We start from the raw sequence: 21,280 nt of genomic DNA on the forward strand, positions 1-21,280 counted from the left end.
AGCTCCCTAAATTCATCCCTTAGGACCTCATCCCGTTTTTTTACCTATATCGTTGGTACCTATATGCACCACAACAACTGGCTGTTCACCCTCCCTTTTCAGAATGCCCTGCACCCGCTCCGAGACATCCTTGACCCTTGCACTAGGGAGGCAACATACCATCCTGGAGTCTCGGTTGCGGCTGCAGAAACGCCTATCTATTCCCCTTACAATCGAATCCCCTATCACTATAGCTCTCCCACTCTTTTTCCTGCCCTCCTGTGCAGCAGAGCCAGCCACTGTGCCATGAACTTGGCAGCTGCTGCCTTCCCCTGATGAGTCATCCCCCTCAACAGTACCCAGAACGGTGTATCTGTTTGGCAGGGGGATGACCACAGGGGGACCCCTGCACTACCTTCCTCGCACTGCTCTTCCTGTTGGTCACTCATTTACTATCTGGCTGTGTACCCTTTACCTGCGGTGAGACCAACTCCTAAACGTGCTATTCACGTCATTCTCAGCATCGTGCATGCTCCAGAGTGAATCCACCCGCAGCTGCAGTGCCGCAATGCGGTCCGTCAGGAGCTGCAGGCGGATACACTTCCCGCACATGTAGTCGTCAGGCACACTGGAAGCATCCATGACTTCCCACATAGTACAGGTGGAGCATAACATGTGTCCGAGCTGTCCTGCCATGATTTAACCCCAAGATTAACTTAATTTGGCAACAACAATGCTGAAGGTTACTTACTGATATTGGTCAGTAGCTTTTCTTTTACTTTCCTATCACTTACCCCCTTGGCTTTGATGTCACCTTTCACTTTCTTTCGACTTCTTTTTTGCCTTCTCACCGAGCTGCACCGGCTGACCTTTATAGGCCTCGACGCTGCTCCTGCCTCTTGCCGACTGCTGCTGCCTCAGGAACTCCCGCTGGGCCTTTATAGGCCTCTCGACGCTGCTCCTGCCTCTCGCCACTGCCGCCGCATCAGGAACTACCGCTCAGTCTTTATAGGCCTCTTGACGCTGCTCCCGTTTGAGAATCCAGTGTCAGCAACTGACAGGCTGACTCAGAATCCAACCCACAAGCACCGCGATTGGTTGCAGAACATGCTGCTCCCTGGGCCCTCCGACCTCTGAGCTCTCTTCCTGTTGGTTCCCAGGGCGCAATCATTCACTACTCGCCAACATTATGCTGCCAGATGAAGTTGAGGTGCTCAGAGGAAGAAATAAAATGAGGCCGTGAATCTCTGCCGCCGCCCCCCGCGGTGTCACTCTTGCCCCAGTACTTGTGCCAGTGTCCCATGGACCAAAAGCCATTTTTTCCACACCAGTCTTTGAGTCACGTGTTTAACTCTATGATCTGATTTACCCTATGAAAATTTGCTCATGGCTCAGGTAGTAATCCAGAGATTATCATCTTTGTGGTTCTGCATTTTAATTTGTTCTAATGAAAAGGTTAGTGGGAGTTGTGTACAGACCACCAAACAGTAGTAGTGAAGTTGGGGATGGCATCAAACAGGAAATTAGGGATGCGTGCAATTATCATTGGCGACTTTAATCTACATATAGATTGGGCTAACCAAGCTGGTAGCAATGCGGTGGAGGAGGATTTCCTGGAGTGTATTAGGGATGGCTTTCTAGACCAATATGTCAAGGAACCAACCAGAGAGCTGGCCATCCTAGACTGGGTGTTGTGTAATGAGAGAGGACTAATTAGCAATCTTGCTGTGCGAGGCACCCTGGGGAAGAGTGACCATAATATGGTAGATTCTTTATTAAGATGGAGAGTGACAGTGTTAATTCAGAGACTAGGGTCCTGAACTTAAGGAAAGGTAACTTCGATGTATAAGACATGAATTGGCTAGGATAGACTGGCAAATGATACTTAAAGGGTTGACAGTGGATAGGCAATGACAGACACTTATAGATTACATGGATGAACTTCAACAATTGTACATCCCTGTCTAGAGTAAAAATAAAACGGGATGGTAGCTCAACCGTGGCTAACAAGGGAAATTAGGGATAGTGTTAAATCCAAGGAAGAGGCATATAAATTGGCCAGAAAAAGCAGCAAACCTGAGGACTGAAAGAAATTTAGAATTCAGCAGAGGAGGACAAAGGCTTTAATTAAGAGGGGGAAAATAGAGTACGAGAGGAAGCTTGCACGGAACATAAAAATTGACTGCAAAAGCTTCTATAGATATGTAAAGAGAAAAAGATTAGTGAAGACCAACGTAGGTCCTTTGCAGTCAGAATCGGGTGAATTTATAATGGGGAACAAAGAAATGGCAGACCAATTGAACAAATACTTTGGATCTGTCTTCACGAAGGAAGACACAAATAACATTCCGGAAATACTAGGGGTTTGAGGGTCTAGCAAAAAGGAGGAACTGAAGGAAATCCTTATTAGTCAGGAAATTGTGTTAGGGGAAATTGATGGGATTGAAGGCCGATAAATTCCCAGGGCCTGATAGGCTGCATCCCAGAGTACTTAAGGAAGTGGCCCTAGAAATAGTGGATGCATTGGTGATCATTTTCCAACATTCTATTGACGCTGGATCAGTTCCTATGGGCTGGAGGGTAGCTAATGCAACACCACTTTTTAAAAAAGGAGGGAGAGAGAAAACAGGAAATTATAGACCGGTTAGCCTGACATCGGTGGTGGGGAAAATGTTGGAATCAATTATTAAGGATGAAATAGCAGCGCATTTGGAAAGCAGTGACAGGATCGGTCCAGGTCAGCATGGATTTATGAAAGGGAAACCATGCTCGACAAATCTAGAATTTTTTGAGGATGTAACTAGTAGAGTGGACAAGGGAGAATCAATGGATGTGGTGTATTTGGACTTTCAAAAGGCTTTTGACAAGGTCCCACACACAAGATTAGTGTGCAAAATTAAGGCACGTGGTACTGGGAATATTGTACTGACGTGGATAGAGAACTCGTTGGCAGACGGAGGAAGCAGAGAGTCGGAATAAATGGGTCCTTTTCAGAATGGCAGGCAGTGACCAGTGGGGTGCCGCAGAGTTCAGTGCTGGGACCCCACCTATTTACAATATACATCAATGATTTAGATGAAGGAATTGAATGTAATATCTCCAAGTTTGCAGATGACACTAAGCTGGGTGGCGATGTGAGCTGTGAGGATGCTGAGAGGCTGCAGGGTGACTTGGACAGGTTAGGTGAGTCGGCAAATGCATGGCAGATGCAGTATAATGTGGATAAATGTGCGGTTATCCACTTTGGTGGCAAAAACAGGAAGACAGAATATTATCTGAATGGTGACAGATTAGGAAAAGGGGAGGTGCAACAAGACCTGGGTGTCATGGTACATCAGTCATTGAAGTTTGGCATGCAGGTACAGCAGGCGGTGAAGAAGGCAAATGGCATGTTAGCCTTCATAACTGGAGGATTTGAGTATTGGAGCAGGGAGGTCTTACTGCAGTTGTACAGAGCCTTGGTGAGGCCTCACCTGGAATATTGTGTTCAGTTTTGGTCTCCTAATCTGAGGAAGGATGTTCTTGCTATTGAGGGAGTACAGCAAAGGTTCACCAGACTGATTCCTGGGATGGCAGGACTGACATATGAGGAGAGACTGGATCAACTGGGCTTGTATCCACTGGAGTTTAGAAGAATGAGAGGGGATCTCATAGAAACATATAAAATTCTGATGGGATTGGACAGGTTAGATACAGGAAGAATGTTCCCGATGTTGGGGAAGTCCAGAACCAGGGGTCACAGTCTAAGAATAAGGGGTAAGTCATTTAGGATTGAGATGAGGAGAAACTTCTTCAGAGTGGTTAACCTGTGGAATTCTCTATCGCAGAAAGTTGTTGAGGCCAGTTCGTTAGATATATTCAAAAGGGAGTTAGATATGGCCCTTATGGACAAAGGAATCAAGGGGTTTGGCCGCGAAAGCAGGAAAGGGGTACTGAGGTTGCATGATCAGCCGTGATCTTATTGAATGGCGGTGGAGGCTCGAAGGGCCGAATGGCCTGCTCCTGCACCTAATTTCTATGTTTCTAAAAGAGCCCCAGTTGCCCAAGCCCCTCTTCCCTGGTGGTATCATAGTGAATCTCTTCTGCACCCTCTCGAGGGCCTTGACATTCCATCCTAAAGTGAGGTGCCAAAAATTGGACACCATATTCTGACCATCCTAACCCTCAAATTTTATAGGTTTAACCTTGCCTCTTGACTTTTGTACTCTAGCCCTGTTAACGAAACCTAGGATCCCGTTTGTTTTTTTACAGTTTTATCAACTTGGCCCACCATTTTTAAAGATTTGCACAACTGATGACTTGAGCCGCTCCATTCCTCTATTCCATTACCATTTAGGATATATGTGTTCTTTGTTCTTTCAAAATGTATCTAATTTCCCTGAAGTCAGTTTCACCTGGCACCTATCTGCCTAATCTAATAACCTCTCTCTCTCCTCCTGAAATTGCTTACAGCCTTCTTCACAGTTGACAATACTTTGTGTTGTCTGCAAATTTTGATATTGTGTCTGTAATGTATGTACATAAGATCTGCCCACCAACAAGGGGCACTACCGTCTGAGGTCCTAGAGCCATAAGTACACTCGTGCTGGGCCCGGTATATAACCTGAACTTCACCTTTGTATCTTCACTTCTGGAAGCCATTAAAGACACCTGGTCACTGGCTCACAATACAGAGTTCATTGTATCATTTCATACACCACAGCGCCCCCTTTACACAAATCCTGATCATTTACATCTACGTATTGAGAAATACACTGGTCTCAACAATGACTCCTTAGAAACATCATTGTTTACATCCTTTTAGTTCAGAAAACATCCATTAACTCCTGCTCTGTTTCTGTCCTATAACCAACACTACCACACTTCCTTTAATATCTTATGCTTGAACTTTATAACGGGACTATGGTACCTTATCAAATGTCTGCACAACATCCACAGCATTTTCTTTATCAATACATTCTATATTTTTTCTCAAAGAACTCTTTAAATTTGTCAGACAGGACTGCCTTTTAGAAATCCATGCCGTAAGATCTTAATTAACCCAATTTTTCCTGTATTATGCCCTCTAGAAATTTACTCACTACCAATGTTAGGCTGACTGGTCTATAGTTATCTGGTTTATCACTTTTGAATAGAGGTGTTACATTGGCATCCTTCCTGGGCATATCTAAAGATACTTGAAAGATTGTGATCAGAGGTTGTGCTATTTGCCCCGTAACTTCCCTGAGCATTTTAGTGTGCGTGCCATCAAGAACTGGTGTCTTTCCTACTTTTAGTTCCACCATTCTTGTCAGTGCAACTTCCTTATCTATAGTTATCTATCTAATTACTCCACCCTTTGTATCCTTTCATTCTCACTATCACACTCTTCTGTGAAAACCTAGGCAAAGTACTAATTTAGTATCACCACCTCATCCTCTGGAAGCTTTCAATTTTCATTTCTAACGAGCCTTCTTTCACCTGTGTTTGTAAAAGCCTTTACTATTTCCCTTTATCATTGCCACTCTTGGCTTTCTAATTTTTTGATTCTCCTCTCTAAATTTTCTTTTATATTATTAGCCGTAGATTTTACAAATGTCTTTTTTTAAGTCTTTTTTAGTTTTAATTTTTTTTACTCATTGAAGAAATTCCAGCTTTTGCTGGATTTCTTGTGGGAATCTGCCTAGTCTGTACCCTAATCATCTCCTGTTTGAGCACTTTGTTTGCCAATTTTTCCTTCTAGTTTATCAGGGCTATTTCTCTTTTTATCTCATTGATGTTGGCTTTTTTTTCAGCCAAGCACATGTGCTTTCTACATTCCTAAGCTGGAGTCCTGTAAGTTCTTAGTGAGGGTGTTGCTTTATCCATTGTGGAGGGTGAAGTGCAAATTGCTAGGTTCTAGTCCAGGTTTTGTGACTTCTTCAATATAGGAAATGCGTTTCCCATTATAATCTCCTTTGCAGAATGTGGTTAGCTGAAGATCTTGGGCAAGGCTTCAGATATTCGAAGTTAACAATATTGCAGTTGGTCTAAGACACTGGGAAAGTAGGATCTTGTACACAGTGGGCCGTTGTGAAACCAGTATGACATCCAAGTGCAGGACACCAAGATTAAAAAGCATGAAGGAGAAGACTAGGTAAATCGGAAAATATTGATTTAAGTTTTTAAAGTCGGATGGTTCCGGTGGGGGTGGTGGGCGGGGATGTGGTCGAGGTGGAGGGATGACTGAGGCAGGCAATTTTGAAGACTTAAAGAATGAGTTATAGAGTAAAGACTTCAATGAGTCTAGATTTCAACATTGTGGGGATCTAGGTAGAAGGAAAAGCAGGAAGAACAACTTGCAACTTAAAGGAACAAGATACGAGAGGTTGAGACGCATTGGGCATAATGGGCCAAAAATTGTGGTCGGAGGCTTCCCGCAGGTGGATGCCTCCGACCGAAAACATTTTACGAAAATACCTGGTGGTTCGGGAGGAACGTAGACTTGCACTCCGAGGCCCAGCTACGCAGCCCAGCGTAGGGGCCCACATATTCCAGGAGCATATGTGCAACCTCGGATCATGTGGGCCGGACAAAACAATGAAAATGATAATCCCCATTCACAGTAATGGTGAGTTTCGTTTGTACGGAGATCACCATTTCTAGAATGGGGATACCCCCAAAAACACAAACATTTTAAATAAATAAGAAACACTTCACATATTTAAAATTAAGTGAAATCGAATTTAATTAAATGTTTTAGACAATTTTTTTAATTTTTAAAAATGTTTTAATGGGTAAAAATAAACTTACCTCGGTGGACAGGGTTTTAATATAAAAATTATTGATCAAATTTTATTTTTTTATCTTTTAAAACTCTTATGCTGGTGTAAGCGTTTGAAGGACATACGTTGGGCAAATGGCCCAAATCTCTGCCCGCGAAGTCCCTTCTCTCAGCAATGCACTGGAACTGTCAAAAGAAATTTTGACAGTTCACAAGTGCCGGATTTCGGCACATACGCTTCGTTCGCCAAGAACCACCACTGGCGGAGCCTCTACAGATGTATGCGCACATCGTATGTGCCTGTAGAGACTGCGATTTTTGGCCCCATAGTATTTAAAGTAAAGTAAAATGTGAGGTTGCGAAGGAGCTGGGAGTTAGGATGATATTACCTATCAGATCAGTTATGTAAGCACTAATATTGCACATTGCCCTTACAATGTCTGAACTCGACTATATACGTACTTAGAACATTTTGAAATTTCAAGAAATTATATTTTTAGAATATAAGAAATAGGAGCTGGATGCATGGCCATTTGGCCCATCGAGCCTGCCACTGCTCCTTATTGAATGGTGAAGATCATGGTTGATCTGATCATGGACTCAGCTCCACTTCCCTGCCTGCTCCCCATAACCCTTTACTCCCTTATCGCTCCAAAATCTGTCTATCTCCACCTTAAATATATTCAATGACCCAGTTTCCACAGCTCTCGGGCAGAGAATTCCATAGATTTACAACCCTCTGAGAGAAGAAATTTCTCCTCATCACTGCTTTAAATGGGCGGCCCTTTTTCCTCTATTTTATTGAATAGCTGCTAAATTTTCTGCTACAGTAACATCCCTGTGCAATCGTTTGACACCGTAGTTGTAAAGTATGTCTGACACTACCAAAATTAAATTACAATTTCGTGCCCCTTTTTCATGATTCTATATTTCATGAGGGCTGTAATGATACCCGCCCTCCTGTGTGGCTCAGAGACGTGGACCATATACAGTAGACACCTCAAATCGCTGGAGAAATACCACCAACAATGTCTCCGCAAGATCCTGCAAATCCCCTGGGAGGATAGACGCACCAACATCAGTGTTCTCGATCAGGGCAACATCCCCAGCATCGAAGCACTGACCACACTCGACCAGCTCCATTTGGCGGACCACATTGTTTGCATGCCTGACACAAGACTCCCAAAGCAAGCGCTCAACTCTGAACTCCTGCACAGAAAGTGAGCCCCAGGTGGGCAGAGGAAACATTTCAAGGACACCCTCAAAGCCTCCTTGACATTCCCACTGACACCTGGGAGTCCCTGGCCAAAGACCGCCCTAAGTGGAGAAAGAGCATCCGGGGAGGGTGCTGAGCACCTCCTGTCTCTTTGCCGAGAGCATGCAGAAAACCAGCGCAGGCAGCGGAAGGAGCATGCGGCAAACCAGACTCCCCACCCACCCTTTCCTCCAACGACCATCTGTCCCACCTGTGAGAGTGACTGTAATTCCCGTATTGGATTAGTCAGTCACCTGAGAACTCACTTTTAGAGTGGAAGCAAGTCTTCCTCAATTTCAAGGGACTGCCTATGATGATGTATTAAAACCTTTATTAAAAATTAGGAATTTTTTTTAACTGAATGGCAAAACCCTCAGTTTGTAATGCAGATAACTATGCTGCAAATGATCCCTTTCTTCTCTCTATCCATACCCTCTAAGAAGGGGGAAAGTGCAAGAGATCATTTAGCAATCCAATCCATGTACCTAGTTTTTATGTGATGGCTAGCTGGTAAACAATATGACATTAATTTCTAGATTAAATGAACTTCTGTCATCTATCATGCACTGGGATTCATATGTGATGTTTCAATTTTGAAAGTAGACTGCAGAACTGAAAGAAAAAGGTGATGATCTTGTCAACGCATTCAGTGCAGCCAGTAATAAGCTCTTTGCTTTGTCTGCTCTCAAGTAGATATAAAAGATCCCATGGCATTATTTCGTAGAAGTGCAGGAGAATTATCTCCGGTGTCCTGGCCAATATTTATCCCTCAATCAACATAACAAAAACAGATTATCTGGTCATTATCGCATTGCTGTTTGTGGGAGCTTGATTGTGTGCAAATTGGCTGCCGTGTTTCCTACATTACAACAGTGACTATATTCCAAAAGTATTCCATTGGCTGTAAAGCACTTTGAGATGTGCGGTAGTCATGAAAAGTGCTCTATAAATCCAAGTCTTTCTTTCTTTGTCAGTATTGGCTGCTTGTTTTTACCTGCTATTTGATAAAACAGTAGTAGTGAAGATATGTTACTAACAAAACTGTTGAACTTTTCCAGGAATGTCCTTATCAGCTGGATCATCTCCTCTGCACTCTCCAAAAATAACTCCCCACACGTCGCCTGCCCCTCGACGGAGGAGCCATACTCCAAATCCAGCAAATTTCATGGTACCTACTAGTGCCTCTACACCAGTATCTGATGCAGTCTCTCAGTCTCCATCTTCTGGTCAGGTGATACAAAAAGAAACTGTGGGAGGGACAACTTACTTCTATACTGACACAACTCCAGGACCTCTTCCAGGAATGGTGTGTAGATACTATTTTTTGTTAAATACTGCAAATCTTGCCCTGCAGCAGAAAATGAACTTGGAATGGGGTAATGGAACAATGTAAGCTAACTGCTCATTTCATTTATTCTGTAGAGCAAGTGATATGCAAGTGTGTAAAGTATACAACTAATTACAAATTTATTGAACAAATACTTTGTACTATAAATATAAGTTTTGCCATTACTGCAAACTACCAAATATATTTACTATATTTAAAATTTTGATTTACATGAAGTATAGTAAAGTTCTGCAATTTATTTTCAAGGTTTCTTGTTTTCCAGGTATTTCCAACTTATCATATTTATCCTTCATCTGCACCCCACGTTGCTTATATGCAGCCCAAGGCAAATGCACCTTCTTTTTTTATGTCCGATGAACTCAGACAGGTAAATTGAACATTAATTTTCACTTGGCTTTTTGAATCTTTCTAGAAATACAGGTACTTTTTGTTAATATGTCTACGGTGCTTCTATGGTTCACCAAGTTGAAGGATCTTGTGTGCTTCTGTGAAAAGCTATACTCAGTGGTAGCCTTACATCCAGTAGGGTCATTATACCGGGAAAGTCAATGGATTGAAACCAGTCAAATAGCTGGTCTCTTTCCAAATATGATCTGATGATCCCATATAGGTGAAACTGGGCCCTGCAGCACTCTTTAATGTTGTGCCATAAGGTAGAGAATACTCCAAGATTCTCCACTGACATTCACGGTCAGCATTCCAAAGTTCGGCAACCATTTTGCTTTGGCTTGATATTGGAGGATGAATTGAGGAATACTAGTAGCAAACGTAAATTTATTTTCGTGCAGGTTTTTTTCCTTAATAGCATAGAAATCCTGCATTGATATGTAATTGAAGAAGTTGGTGTACATGTATGTATGTAGTTGCCCAGTAAAGCACTGGGCTGTATACCAAACTGTCAGTGAGTTTAACAAATGTAGACTTATAACATGAGTAGGGCAACAAACCTACTGTGCTATTTGTTAACCGTGATAGCTCTAACTTCCTCATCCCAATTCCCTGTTTTTTTTTTTCTCCATATCCATTAATACCTTTCCATTTCAAATAAATATCGCCCTTCTAAATGCGAAGACAGATAATGAAACTAGTTTGTCCATTCATAGCCTTGCAAATGATGGCTAGAACAGCAGTGTACTCTTGGCTAATCACAGACGATCATTGATTTGCTGTGGAGAAAATTGACAAGTGGGAAAAACATCTCTTCCATAGCGAAGGCTGAAGTATTGAACTGTTTGTTTTTTAATGGGAATTAATATTCATTTAAAAAGCTTCATTTCTCTCCGCTAATACTGAATCAGCAGTTCCTGAACTAACTATAACTATTAGAAGATGTTAACATTGCAAGACATCTTAGCCTTAAAATGTGACTTAATTTACAATGAAGTCCAGAGTGAGTATGATATTCTAGTTCCAAGTTTTTAGAAATCATGTTGAAATTTGCTTCAAGTTTGTTTAGAAAAATTGGAACATTTCTTTTTTAAATGCGACAAGTCTTCTACTTGCCTATTTATGTTGTACGAAATTAAAATAATAAGCACTACTTCAGTGACACTACGTTTTAACATTGCATTAAAAAAAATTGTTTATAGTTACAAGCTGAAGTCAACATAATTTCATGACCCACTATTATCACTAGTAGGTGTATTTTGGGGTACTCTGATGATCATGAGGAGCCTCATCAATTGCTTAGCAACTTCTACATTGAACAGCAGAGTCATATAGACCATGAGGTCTCGGTTTGATCCCTGGTCTGTTAAGTTAGTCGAACAGTTAGTAACCTGAACTGCAAGTCTAGGAGTGCGTGTGCCATCATATTTAGCTCTGGTATCCCTAATGCTCAAACAGCCTCCTGACACTTATCGAGGTTCAAACATGAATCTGTCAATTATCGTAGGATAACCATGAGATCTTCAGAGGCGAATGTCAGGAGAGAAAAGGAGCGGGGGGAAATGAAGGGGGTGGGTGAAGACCTCGTATGAGACAAAATCTGGAACTATATCTTTACACTTCCTAGAACACTTGTGTATAGATAGTGAAGCTTTAATTTTTCTTCATTCAACATCCTCCACTCGCCATAAGAGTACAGTCAAGCTTGATTTACATTCTGCGATATTCCAAGTGCTGAGCAGCTTCATAAAAATATTTTGAGATTGTAGATAGGTAGGTCTGCAAGTGGTCACCAACTCCCGATTTCATACACAGCTCCAGGACTTATGCCATTGCAGCAATTTGTTTTTCCTCAGGTGGAAGTTCTTGACTCTTCTTGAACCTCTTGTCCTCCAACCTTTCTACAGAAATAGGTTAGATAGATAAGTGAGTATTAAAAGTTTTGTTGTTCTACAGTATAGCATGTAGGCTTCAACCCTGGCGTTAAAACGGGCCAAGGTCTCTTTAGCCGAGAGCTCTTCGACAACAAAAGATTACTGGTACAGAGACATGGTCATTGACTTACGCAAAGTTCCATGCAAATCAAGGGTAGATTGCACCCAACCTACCCAAAGAGATAATTCTAGGTCTAGTGACATGCGACTTCCGCTCAGAGTCCTAATGCTGCCTTGGACTGTATCGTGGAAAAAATCTTGGTGGTGATCAGCACTGGATACCAGTGTTCATCTTAAGGTGCGTGCCCACACAACAATCGGCTTTGCGCAGGCCGCTCACAAGCTGGAAGAGATGCTGCGCATATGCGGCCACGCAGCAAATTTAAAGGGACCGCGAACGTAAAAAAAAAATTAGTGGGAACATTCCTGGGTATCCTCCAAGATAGTCAACACTAAGTAAAATTGTTTCCCTGTGCGATATTGGGTGGTTTCTCAAGCCATAACCTAAGAAAATATGTCTAAATGAAACTAGCTATGTACTGTCAACACATAGCCCTTCCACCTTTCGAAGATGGGTAACCCACTCTATCTGCAGATCCCGTTCAACCCGTTTTTATTGGAAACTCTTCTCTGAAGACATCCTGAAGAGCGGGATTAAAGGGGAGCATTGATGAATCTGGCCCTTTCCGCAGACAATATGCCTACAGAACATGATGGGTTCCACTTCCAGTCATGAAATCGATAAAGCTTGATTAATGTTAATACTTGAACAGGCTTGATCACCACAGCCTGCTTTAGAATGACCCCATCCATTTGCAGGCAATTGGGAATAGGAGAAACTTGGGAATAAATTTCCCGATGGCACATTTATGGATTCAAGCTTCAAATACACAGTGGTGTTCAACGTGTTAATTGCGTGAATCTTCAATGTACTGGCTACAGAGATCCTCAACCCTTGAGTGGAACTTTACTTAACTGATCTTGTGCAGACCACATTGGTTGTTTTCACACTATTCCTCCAGAGGCCAGCTTTATGGAGCAGGCTCTTGTATTCAAAATCTAATTTTAAAATGATCTTTGCAATTTCCCAATACTTGGCAGCACTCAACTACTGTATAACAGTCACAGGTTAAGTATTTCACAGGAACTCCCATCATGCAAGGGGTGATCCCTCAGGCTTCCAAATAAATATCTAAGCAAATAGGCAAAATCAGCTGACAAATTTACCAACAAAGAAAGAACTTACAGATAACACCTTTCATAACTCTGGATGCCCCAAAGTGCTTCACAGTCAATGAAGTACTTTTTGAAATGTAGTCAGTGTTATAATGCCGAGAAATGCCGCAACCAATTAGCTTTCAGCAAGGTCCTACAAACAGCAGTTTTGTTGAGGGATCTTGTTTGAGGGATAAATGCTAGCCAGGACACTAAGCACTCCCTTGGCCTTTCAAAGTGCCATGGGATATTTTACCCTCTGTTTTATGTCTCATCTGAAAGATGATGACTCCACCAGTGCAGCACTTCCTCAGTAATGGATTGAAGTATCAGCCTAGATTATGTGCCCAAATTTTTGGAGTGGGACTTGAACCCATAACTTTCTGACTTATAGATGAGAGTACTACCACTGAGCCAAGGCTAACACTAATGTGCAGAAGGAGGGGAAACCAGGCACTACTGTTAGCAAAGCTAAAGGAGAAGGTGAAATAAGCAATTGGGTCAGCAAATGGATTCCATTTGTTTCCTTCGCTCCTCCTGAGTTTTTCAATATCGCCCAATTGTTAACCAATTTTGTACTAGCAGTACATTTTTAAAATATGGAATGCCAGAATCATTTTTATTTAAACATCAACAATTGAGACAGTATGATCATTAAGACGTCATCCTACAAGGATTGGGCAAGCTTTGTTCACCAGAGTGCACTGCTCCATGCAGTGGCTAATATAGATCAGGACTTTTTGCTGAAGTTGTTTGCTGATCAAGGCCAAGGAGTAGTTGTGGCTTCTGGTGTACTTAATAGACCTATATGGCTATATTTAATGTCACTCCTGTGGGAGCTATGGCAGCCGATATCACCAACTACGCTTGGATGAGAACCTATTAGAATCTTTTGAGAAAAAACAAGCACAACTTGTGCTATGACTGGGATGGCTGTGAAAAACAGGCTCCTTTTAAGAGCCCACCTCACTCAACCAATAGGATATAACAAAGCTTGGCTCAGCTGCAGCTTTTCAGTGGTATGGCCAGAGTCTCCAGGTTTCATATCCTAGAGTACCTCGCAATCCAACAACTCTACTCATGTTAGAAGATGCCTTGAAGCGTTTTACAAAACATTGAACACCAAGTGGGAGGAAAGGAACAGATGGAATTGAGTTTGGGGGCAGGGCTAAAAGATTGGTTGAAGAGAAAAGTCTTCAGCAGGATTCTGAAAGCAGAAGTGGCAGAGGTTCCAGAAAGTAAGTGGCTGAAATATTAGCCACCAACATTGGAACGGAAAAGATAGGGAACAAACAATAGACCAGTGTTTGAGAAGTGAAAGATGTGAACTGAGACATTGGGCGGAAGGAGGTCACTGAGGTAGGGTGGAGTGGAAATGGATTGCAGGCTTGTGTAGAGGAATTAATGGAAAATGTAGAACACAGTTGCCACACAACAATGGTTCCAGGACTTTGAGTGGAAGGAAAGATTGAGATAGAGTACTATTTGGAGAGGGTGGGGAAGAGTTTAATTTTTTTTAATGGGATGGGAAGAATTAATGTTTTGAAGGCAGTTGAGACGATGCTGGAGGATAGTGTACTATTGTGTTAGCAAGCAGGATACTGGGCGGGGGTGAAGTTGGGCGATCAGCTGGAAGGGAAATTGGGAACAGGTTATGTATTTAGTGATTGCAGGGTGGAAATATGAAATTCGCGTTTGGTTGGGGGGCGGTACTTGGTGGGGATGAAGGAAAAGAAAATGAATAAGAAGGTGGGAGGCCAAAGTTGTCATGTCCATAAGTTCACCGCATTTAAAATAGGATGGAGAGAGGTCTTGGGACAATATATATCGTGCCACTTCATAATGCAGGATGTTAGTGAACCAGCATGCTGTCATTGTGCCACTCATATATTTGCTCTTGACTGGAGTGGGTAAAGTTATAAATGATGAAACCAATCTGTGTAATTTATTAATGTCTCTTTGTAGGAGTTGATCCACAAGCATTTAATAACTATGGCACAGATTGACCAAACTGAAAATCCAGGTAAGATAGGTCTTGCACATTTGACACTAGCTTTGTAGAATTCAACAAGGATCTATCACTACAATGTGTTTTTGTATTTGCAGCATATGCCTACCACCTACTTTTGTGCACCTAAAACCATTAAAAAAAAATTACCAAATTAATTTAAAGTTACAATTTCCAAAATCTTTGTTCTGCTAAGAATGGAAAATTAGTCTTGTTCTGAATAGAAAATGAAGTATTGCAACTAAAACTGCAATTATGAGCTGCAGTAGGATTTTTGAGCTGTCAACAAGTAAATAGTTCTCAAAACCATAACCACATAAGCTGCATTTTTTTTAGATTGCGCAAATTTAAATTGTCCACATAGTGCATAGTTTTAGTAGCACTACAGGTCCCGATGTTAATTGTACAAATCCAGTGCTTTCAAGTTACTTTAAGCTTTGTGATTTTATTTTTCCACAGTTCACAGTGCTGAAAAAATTTAGGGCACAATTGCACACTAATAAGAAAGCAGTAGTCATTTTGCTATCACATTGATCCAAATAATGAACACCACTTTTAGTGTAGTTAGATGTCTACTTCGGCTTTGCAACTTCAGTGAGCGTTTGACTTCTATGGCTGGTGGCATGTAACAGAGCAGAGACTATTATCCATATTCATGCAACGTAGATGGAGTATTTGTAACATAATCACTGTTCAGTCATAGAATTTTTTGTTCAAATATTGTCGCACATTTGGCTTCAATAAGGTTTTAAAATTGGCCCACCTTTTATTATCCTCTACAAAAACTTGACACCTTTTAATGTAGAAAAACATCCCAAAGTGCTTCAGAGACATAATCAAAAACATGGATGTCCAGCCAAAGAAGGTGCTATTAAGAAGGGTCTTGGTCAAAGAGGTGGATTTTAAGGGAGGTTTTAAAGGGGGGGAAAAGAGGTGGGAGGTGGAGCATTTTAGAGAGTGAATTCTAGAGCGTGGGTCCAGGTGGCTGATGGCACAGCTGCTAATGGTGAAGCAAAAGGTTTGGGGGCAATTCCTAATAGACCTAATAGAGTCAGAGGAGCATAACATTTGAAGATAGGGGAATTGTACTGCTGGAGGAGGTTACAGAGAGGGGTAGGTGAGGACCATGGAGGGAATTAAACACACGGATGAGAATTTTAATTTAAAGGGCAGGGTGATGGGTGAGCAGGATAGGATATGGGCAGCAGAGATTTAGATGAAGCTTATGGAGGGTGATGGATGAACAGCTGTCAAGGAGAGCAATTGGAATAGTGAGTCCGAAGGAGACAGGTGCATGGATAACGGTGTTGGTGACCGATGGGCTGAGGTGTGGCAGAAGTGGACAATGTTACGGTGATCTTTGTGATAGAAAGGATATGGGGTCAGAAACTCAGCTTCAAATTGAATAGGACACCAAGATTGCAAGCAGTCTAGGTCAGCCTAAGACGGTGACTGGGAAGAAGAAAGGAATCGATGGCAAGAGTATAGAGTTTGTGCTGGGAGCCAAGATAATGACTCCAGTCTTCCCACTGTTCAGCTAGAGAAAGATGGGGCTCATCCAAGACTGGTTGTCACACAAGCAGTGGCAGGGTTTAGAGAGGAGGTGGAGAGGTGCACCTGGCCGTCATCAATGTACATGTGGAAATTGTTTGCGGATGGTGTGGCCATGGAACAACATGTAGATGAGGAAGCAAGGATAGATCCATGGGGCACTAGAGGTAACAGACAGGAAGAGAAGCCATTTCTGGGGATGCTTAGCTCCAAACAGATGAATAAGAGGTGAAGTCAGTCCACCAAGCTGGATAACAGAGGTAAGACTTTGGAGGGGGCTTGATGTAGTTGACCGTGTCATAGGCAGCAGAGAAGATGAGGAGGCACAATGCACCAATGTCACAGAAAATGTTATTGATGACTTTAGTACAGTAGCACAGGTAGAAACCTGCTTGGAGAGATTCAAATAGAGTTGCAGGAAAGATGGGGCAAGGATTTGAGAGGCAACAACACATTCAGGAACTTTGGAGAGAAAGGGGAGCTTGGAGATGAGGCTATAGTTTGGAAGGACAGAATCGAGGGAGAATGATGGCAGTTTTGAAAGGAAGTGGGGCAATACTTAAGAGAAAGAAACCTTTACCAGTGTTAGCCAGCATGAGGGCCAGGAAGAGTAGTTGTGTGGTCAACAGTTTAGTGGGAATGGGGTCAAGGGAGCAGGAGGTGAGTCTAATGGACAAAATAAGCTTGAAGAGAGCATTGAAGGAAATTGGAAGAGAAGCTGGAGAGAATCGTCGGTTCAGGGCTAGAGCAGAGCCAGCATTGGGGATGTTTGGTTTGGTGGACAAGGGGAAAGGGGAGAAGCAGTTAAACAGATGATCTCCGTCTTGGTGACAAAATACTTCCGTGAACTCCTCACACTTAAGAGGTGAAAATGGAGAGTGGTTCAAGGAGATGGCTGCTAGTAAAAGAAAAGAAGGTGGTGGTTGTATTTGCTCTCTAGCATGATATAGAAGTAGTGGCCATTTTGTTGAGACTGTGGAATCCAAAACAATAAAATTACTGATTTTTATTTTGCATGTTTACATACAGAAGTTGCTCAATATTGCACAATAGTGGCATACTTGGGTACAGTTGTACATTTTTGGGCATAGTATTTTTTTAACAACTTATTCTTAGCAATTGGCTTTGAAAAGACTTGGAATTATCTCATATCATATATTGGAACTGAAGTAAGTTGTGAAATCATGATAAGCATTCAGCTCATTTGCTTTATATAAACTTGTAAGTTTTCCTATTTCTTCCTATGTTACTGACTGTGTAAAGTTGGTTAGTTTTTCCCAACATTTCCTTGTTAAATTGGACTATCGCATTTATTTTCTACCAAGATGCACAGCATTACTTTCATTTATTGAGCAATGTAATCCTTTTTACTTGTTGTTCCCCCTTTAAATGACCATTTTCAGCCACTTCTGAAGGTGTTGATTCTTTGCTGAGGTGCTGTTTCATGGCTACTGGGTATCCTTTGGTACCTCACCTAAACGACCATTATTCATTTGTAGACCTTGATACGCACACAGTTCCAGCAGGCATTGCTAGATAGCGTTTGGAAGTGGGAACCAGGGCTTTTTATTTCTCCCTCTCTGACCCAGGAATTTTGTACCTCTTACACCCAGGGATGTCAAACACATTCCTATCCTATCGTTATCTGGCTGAGATGAGCTATTTCAGTACGGTTCACAAACCTAATCTGGGACCTTCCAGGTCTATAAAACTCAGCTACTCACTGAGTTAACTATCTGAGCCTTTGGAGGAGTTTATTTTACCTATTTAAGCAGTAGGTGTTAATCATTCTAGCTACAATAATGTAAAGTTTTCTGAAATGGATTTATTAAGAATCTTAAGAAAATATGTGGTTGGTGTACATTAATCTACTTAATGGGAAAGGGGAGAAAGTGTTTATTGCATTTTGGTATATTTTGTGTGGGTCTTGTTTTCTGGTTATTATAATAATGCATGGATTGTCTGCTATAGGGTTTCCAACAGAGGTAGACAACTACCACAGTCTTTTTCCTTTGGAGCCTCCACCAGCTAATCGGCTACAAAAAACAAGTAATTTTGGTTTCATTACATCCTGTTATAAAGCTATCAATAGCAAAGATGATCTCCCATACTGCCTTCGCAGGATACATGGTAAGGAAATTCAGATTTGCAGTCATCATATATTAGCTACTTGTTAGTGTTCTGTTAAAGTTGCTTTGAGTAATTAAGTATTGTTAACATTTTTTCTGTATAATTTTTTATGCTTGAGGCCAGAGATACAGGTACTGTGGAGAGGATCATTTTTAACTTGGGCACCCAGTTAATAATAGCATTTTACACTATTTGGGTAAATACAGATTAGAAATTTCAATAATGTGCAATGGCCTTGGAAGCCCATCCCTTACTACACTAGTGTAATTTTTTTCATTGACCATAACCATAGTCTGAGCGTCACTGGCATTCAGTTCTTTGCACCAAGAAATAAATTCAAACTATTCAAATTTCACTTGGACCCTTGCAATCAACTGAAATACTGGACCAGATCCCAGAGGTAAAAGGCATAGTTTTAACCGAGTACTTTGAATACATTTCAGGCTTTCGTCTTGTAAACACAAAGTGTATGGTCTTAGTGGACATGTGGAAGAAGATACAACATTCAAATACAGTAACACTTCGAGAAGTATTCACCACCAAAGCATTTGGAGAACACTGTGAGTAGTCATTTATTTCCTATAACGGCCAACATAAGCAGTATAGTATACATTTTCTAGCAGAAGGCTGTTGCAAATCTTAGCAGTTATTACTTGGTGATACAAATGCGATTTGGGGTAATCTTTCTAACTAGCCAAATTGATACTGGTTTTGAGCTCTTGAGTAGCATCTGTAATTTTCATAATGCAACCAATGCAACCTTCATACTGGTTATCTGCACAATGTTTACCCATTTTTATCCTCATTGAACTGTTTGCCTAAACATATCGTCAATAAGCCAGAAGAACAGGGCAAACTACATCATTTATGTCTTGGGACAAAATATAGTGGCTATCCTTCACCTGAAAGAAGGACTACCACCTGTTCAGCTGCAGGGGTTGTGTGGCTTGGGAAACGCAGAAAAGGTGGAGGATTATAGAACAATAAGTGCTCCATGTTGGGAAGGAAAGGACTGGAGGAGATTACAAGTGATGGATAAATTAGCTGGGAAGAGTTGCTGAGCTTGATGTTGTGAAGGAACTGAACTGTCAGATTCAAAGATTATTCAAATTTAACTGCACCGATCTTAATATGTTAAATTGGGAAAGCTATGATGAGTTTCCACATGATATTTTTCAAAATATGATTTGCAAGGATCACAGCAAATAGGTCATGTCTGAGGTGGATGTCATTGTTTATATCTCCACTTCCGACACTCATTCTCAAAATGGCTAAATAACATGTCAGTGTTTTTTGGTTGCTCTCATATCTGACATTGCAGTGAAGTGATAGCATGTTACCTGACTCCTCCTTTGCCATATTTTGGTCTAATAAGACTTAAATTCACAAACACCTAATTTTTTTTATAAATGAAGATTAGCACTAAATTACTTGAATGCACAAGTACATGCAGAAACAGTGCACATGAAAATGCATGCACATAAATCTGTCCATAAGCGTCTTTGTGCCAAGCATTCTCTGAGATTTTATGGAAGAAACATCTTTGGAGAACCAGAATAGCTGCAGTTTGTCATTTTTGCTTTCACATTTTTGTGAATTAATCAAAAGCCAAGGTTTTATGAAGCTTGCAATGTGTGGCCCTCATGTTCCTTCCCTCTTGCATAATGATAAAAGCACAATGATATACCTTGGGTAACAAGTGTTTGATAAACTTTTTTCTACAATTATAATGTGACTTTCCAATAAGCATCCTATATTAGTATTCTCTCAATAGTATAATGAATATTGATTTTGATTTTGATCTTTCATTTGTGTGATCTCCACATACCAGTGAATACTCTATTAAATGAGGACCTGCACTTGTAACGCAGTTTAAAGGTTTACTACTATGGAAGCCATCTTGGCTTAATGATCTTGCCCCCTCCATTTTTTTTCTCATCGTAAGCTGCTATTTCAACTGTTGTATCTATTGGCTTGTTCGTCAAACAACACAAAAATAATGTGTTGGGCTTTGCAGGAAGTTGTTTTTAATTTTGAAGATTCAATTTTCAGGTCATTATCGTAACTTCAGTGAAATATTTTTTTATATTTTTACATTTCAAAAATGAAATATCAACCATGTAATGCCTCCATTAGATCTTCAGGTCAAATCATCATCATCAGTGACAACATCCAGCTTCACTATCTACTAAAATAGTTCTGACCCTATCCAGTAACCAGACCCAAAGATCATTGCATTGCTTACTGACATTGGATAATTTTCAATATTTTGAACTCTGTTTGAAAGCCTGCAGTAGGGACCGTTTGATTCACTGGAAGAAAGTCCTGAACAAGAAAAACTCTTTAATTCTCCATGCAAGCAAGCATCACGTTCCAGTTCTTCCAAGAGGCACATTATCAGCTCCACGTCAGAAAGGAATTGATTGCAGGTCAGGACTGTTAATGGAACTTATTCATTGGGCCACTAATGTCCTTATGCAGCTCTAATTGCAAGAGCACTCAGCCTCCGCGCTGAACTGCTGCTTCAGTTCAACGCTGGAGTAAATATTTTAGTGATTGAAGTCAAATATACAGCCACCTTCCAATTCTTAGGAAGGTCCTTTACAGAGCAAGTAGAGGAGGAAAGTCCTTTGAACTCATATATACTGAGCTTTAATTATTTTTTTTCATGACTAATACGCTCATGACCTTCCAATTTAGTCAATACTTACTCACGAGTACTGCCATAGAC

The 21,280-nt window shown here is 41.2% G+C and overlaps 1 protein-coding gene across 1 annotated transcript in view; it reads left to right on the forward strand.

Moving 5' to 3' along the window:
• Positions 1 to 21,280, forward strand: part of pan3 (poly(A) specific ribonuclease subunit PAN3) — a 196,939-nt gene that overhangs the window by 123,496 nt on the left and 52,163 nt on the right. Inside the window, exons 6-10 of the mRNA XM_070892304.1 lie at positions 9,035 to 9,282; positions 9,587 to 9,691; positions 14,826 to 14,883; positions 18,391 to 18,549; positions 18,993 to 19,109. Of these exons, the coding sequence (XP_070748405.1) occupies positions 9,035 to 9,282; positions 9,587 to 9,691; positions 14,826 to 14,883; positions 18,391 to 18,549; positions 18,993 to 19,109 (687 nt within the window). The remainder of the gene's footprint in view (positions 1 to 9,034; positions 9,283 to 9,586; positions 9,692 to 14,825; positions 14,884 to 18,390; positions 18,550 to 18,992; positions 19,110 to 21,280) is intronic.

The sequence above is a fragment of the Pristiophorus japonicus genome, chromosome 10, assembly GCF_044704955.1.
Source record: "Pristiophorus japonicus isolate sPriJap1 chromosome 10, sPriJap1.hap1, whole genome shotgun sequence".
In the NCBI taxonomy this organism is placed as follows: Eukaryota; Metazoa; Chordata; class Chondrichthyes; family Pristiophoridae; genus Pristiophorus; species Pristiophorus japonicus.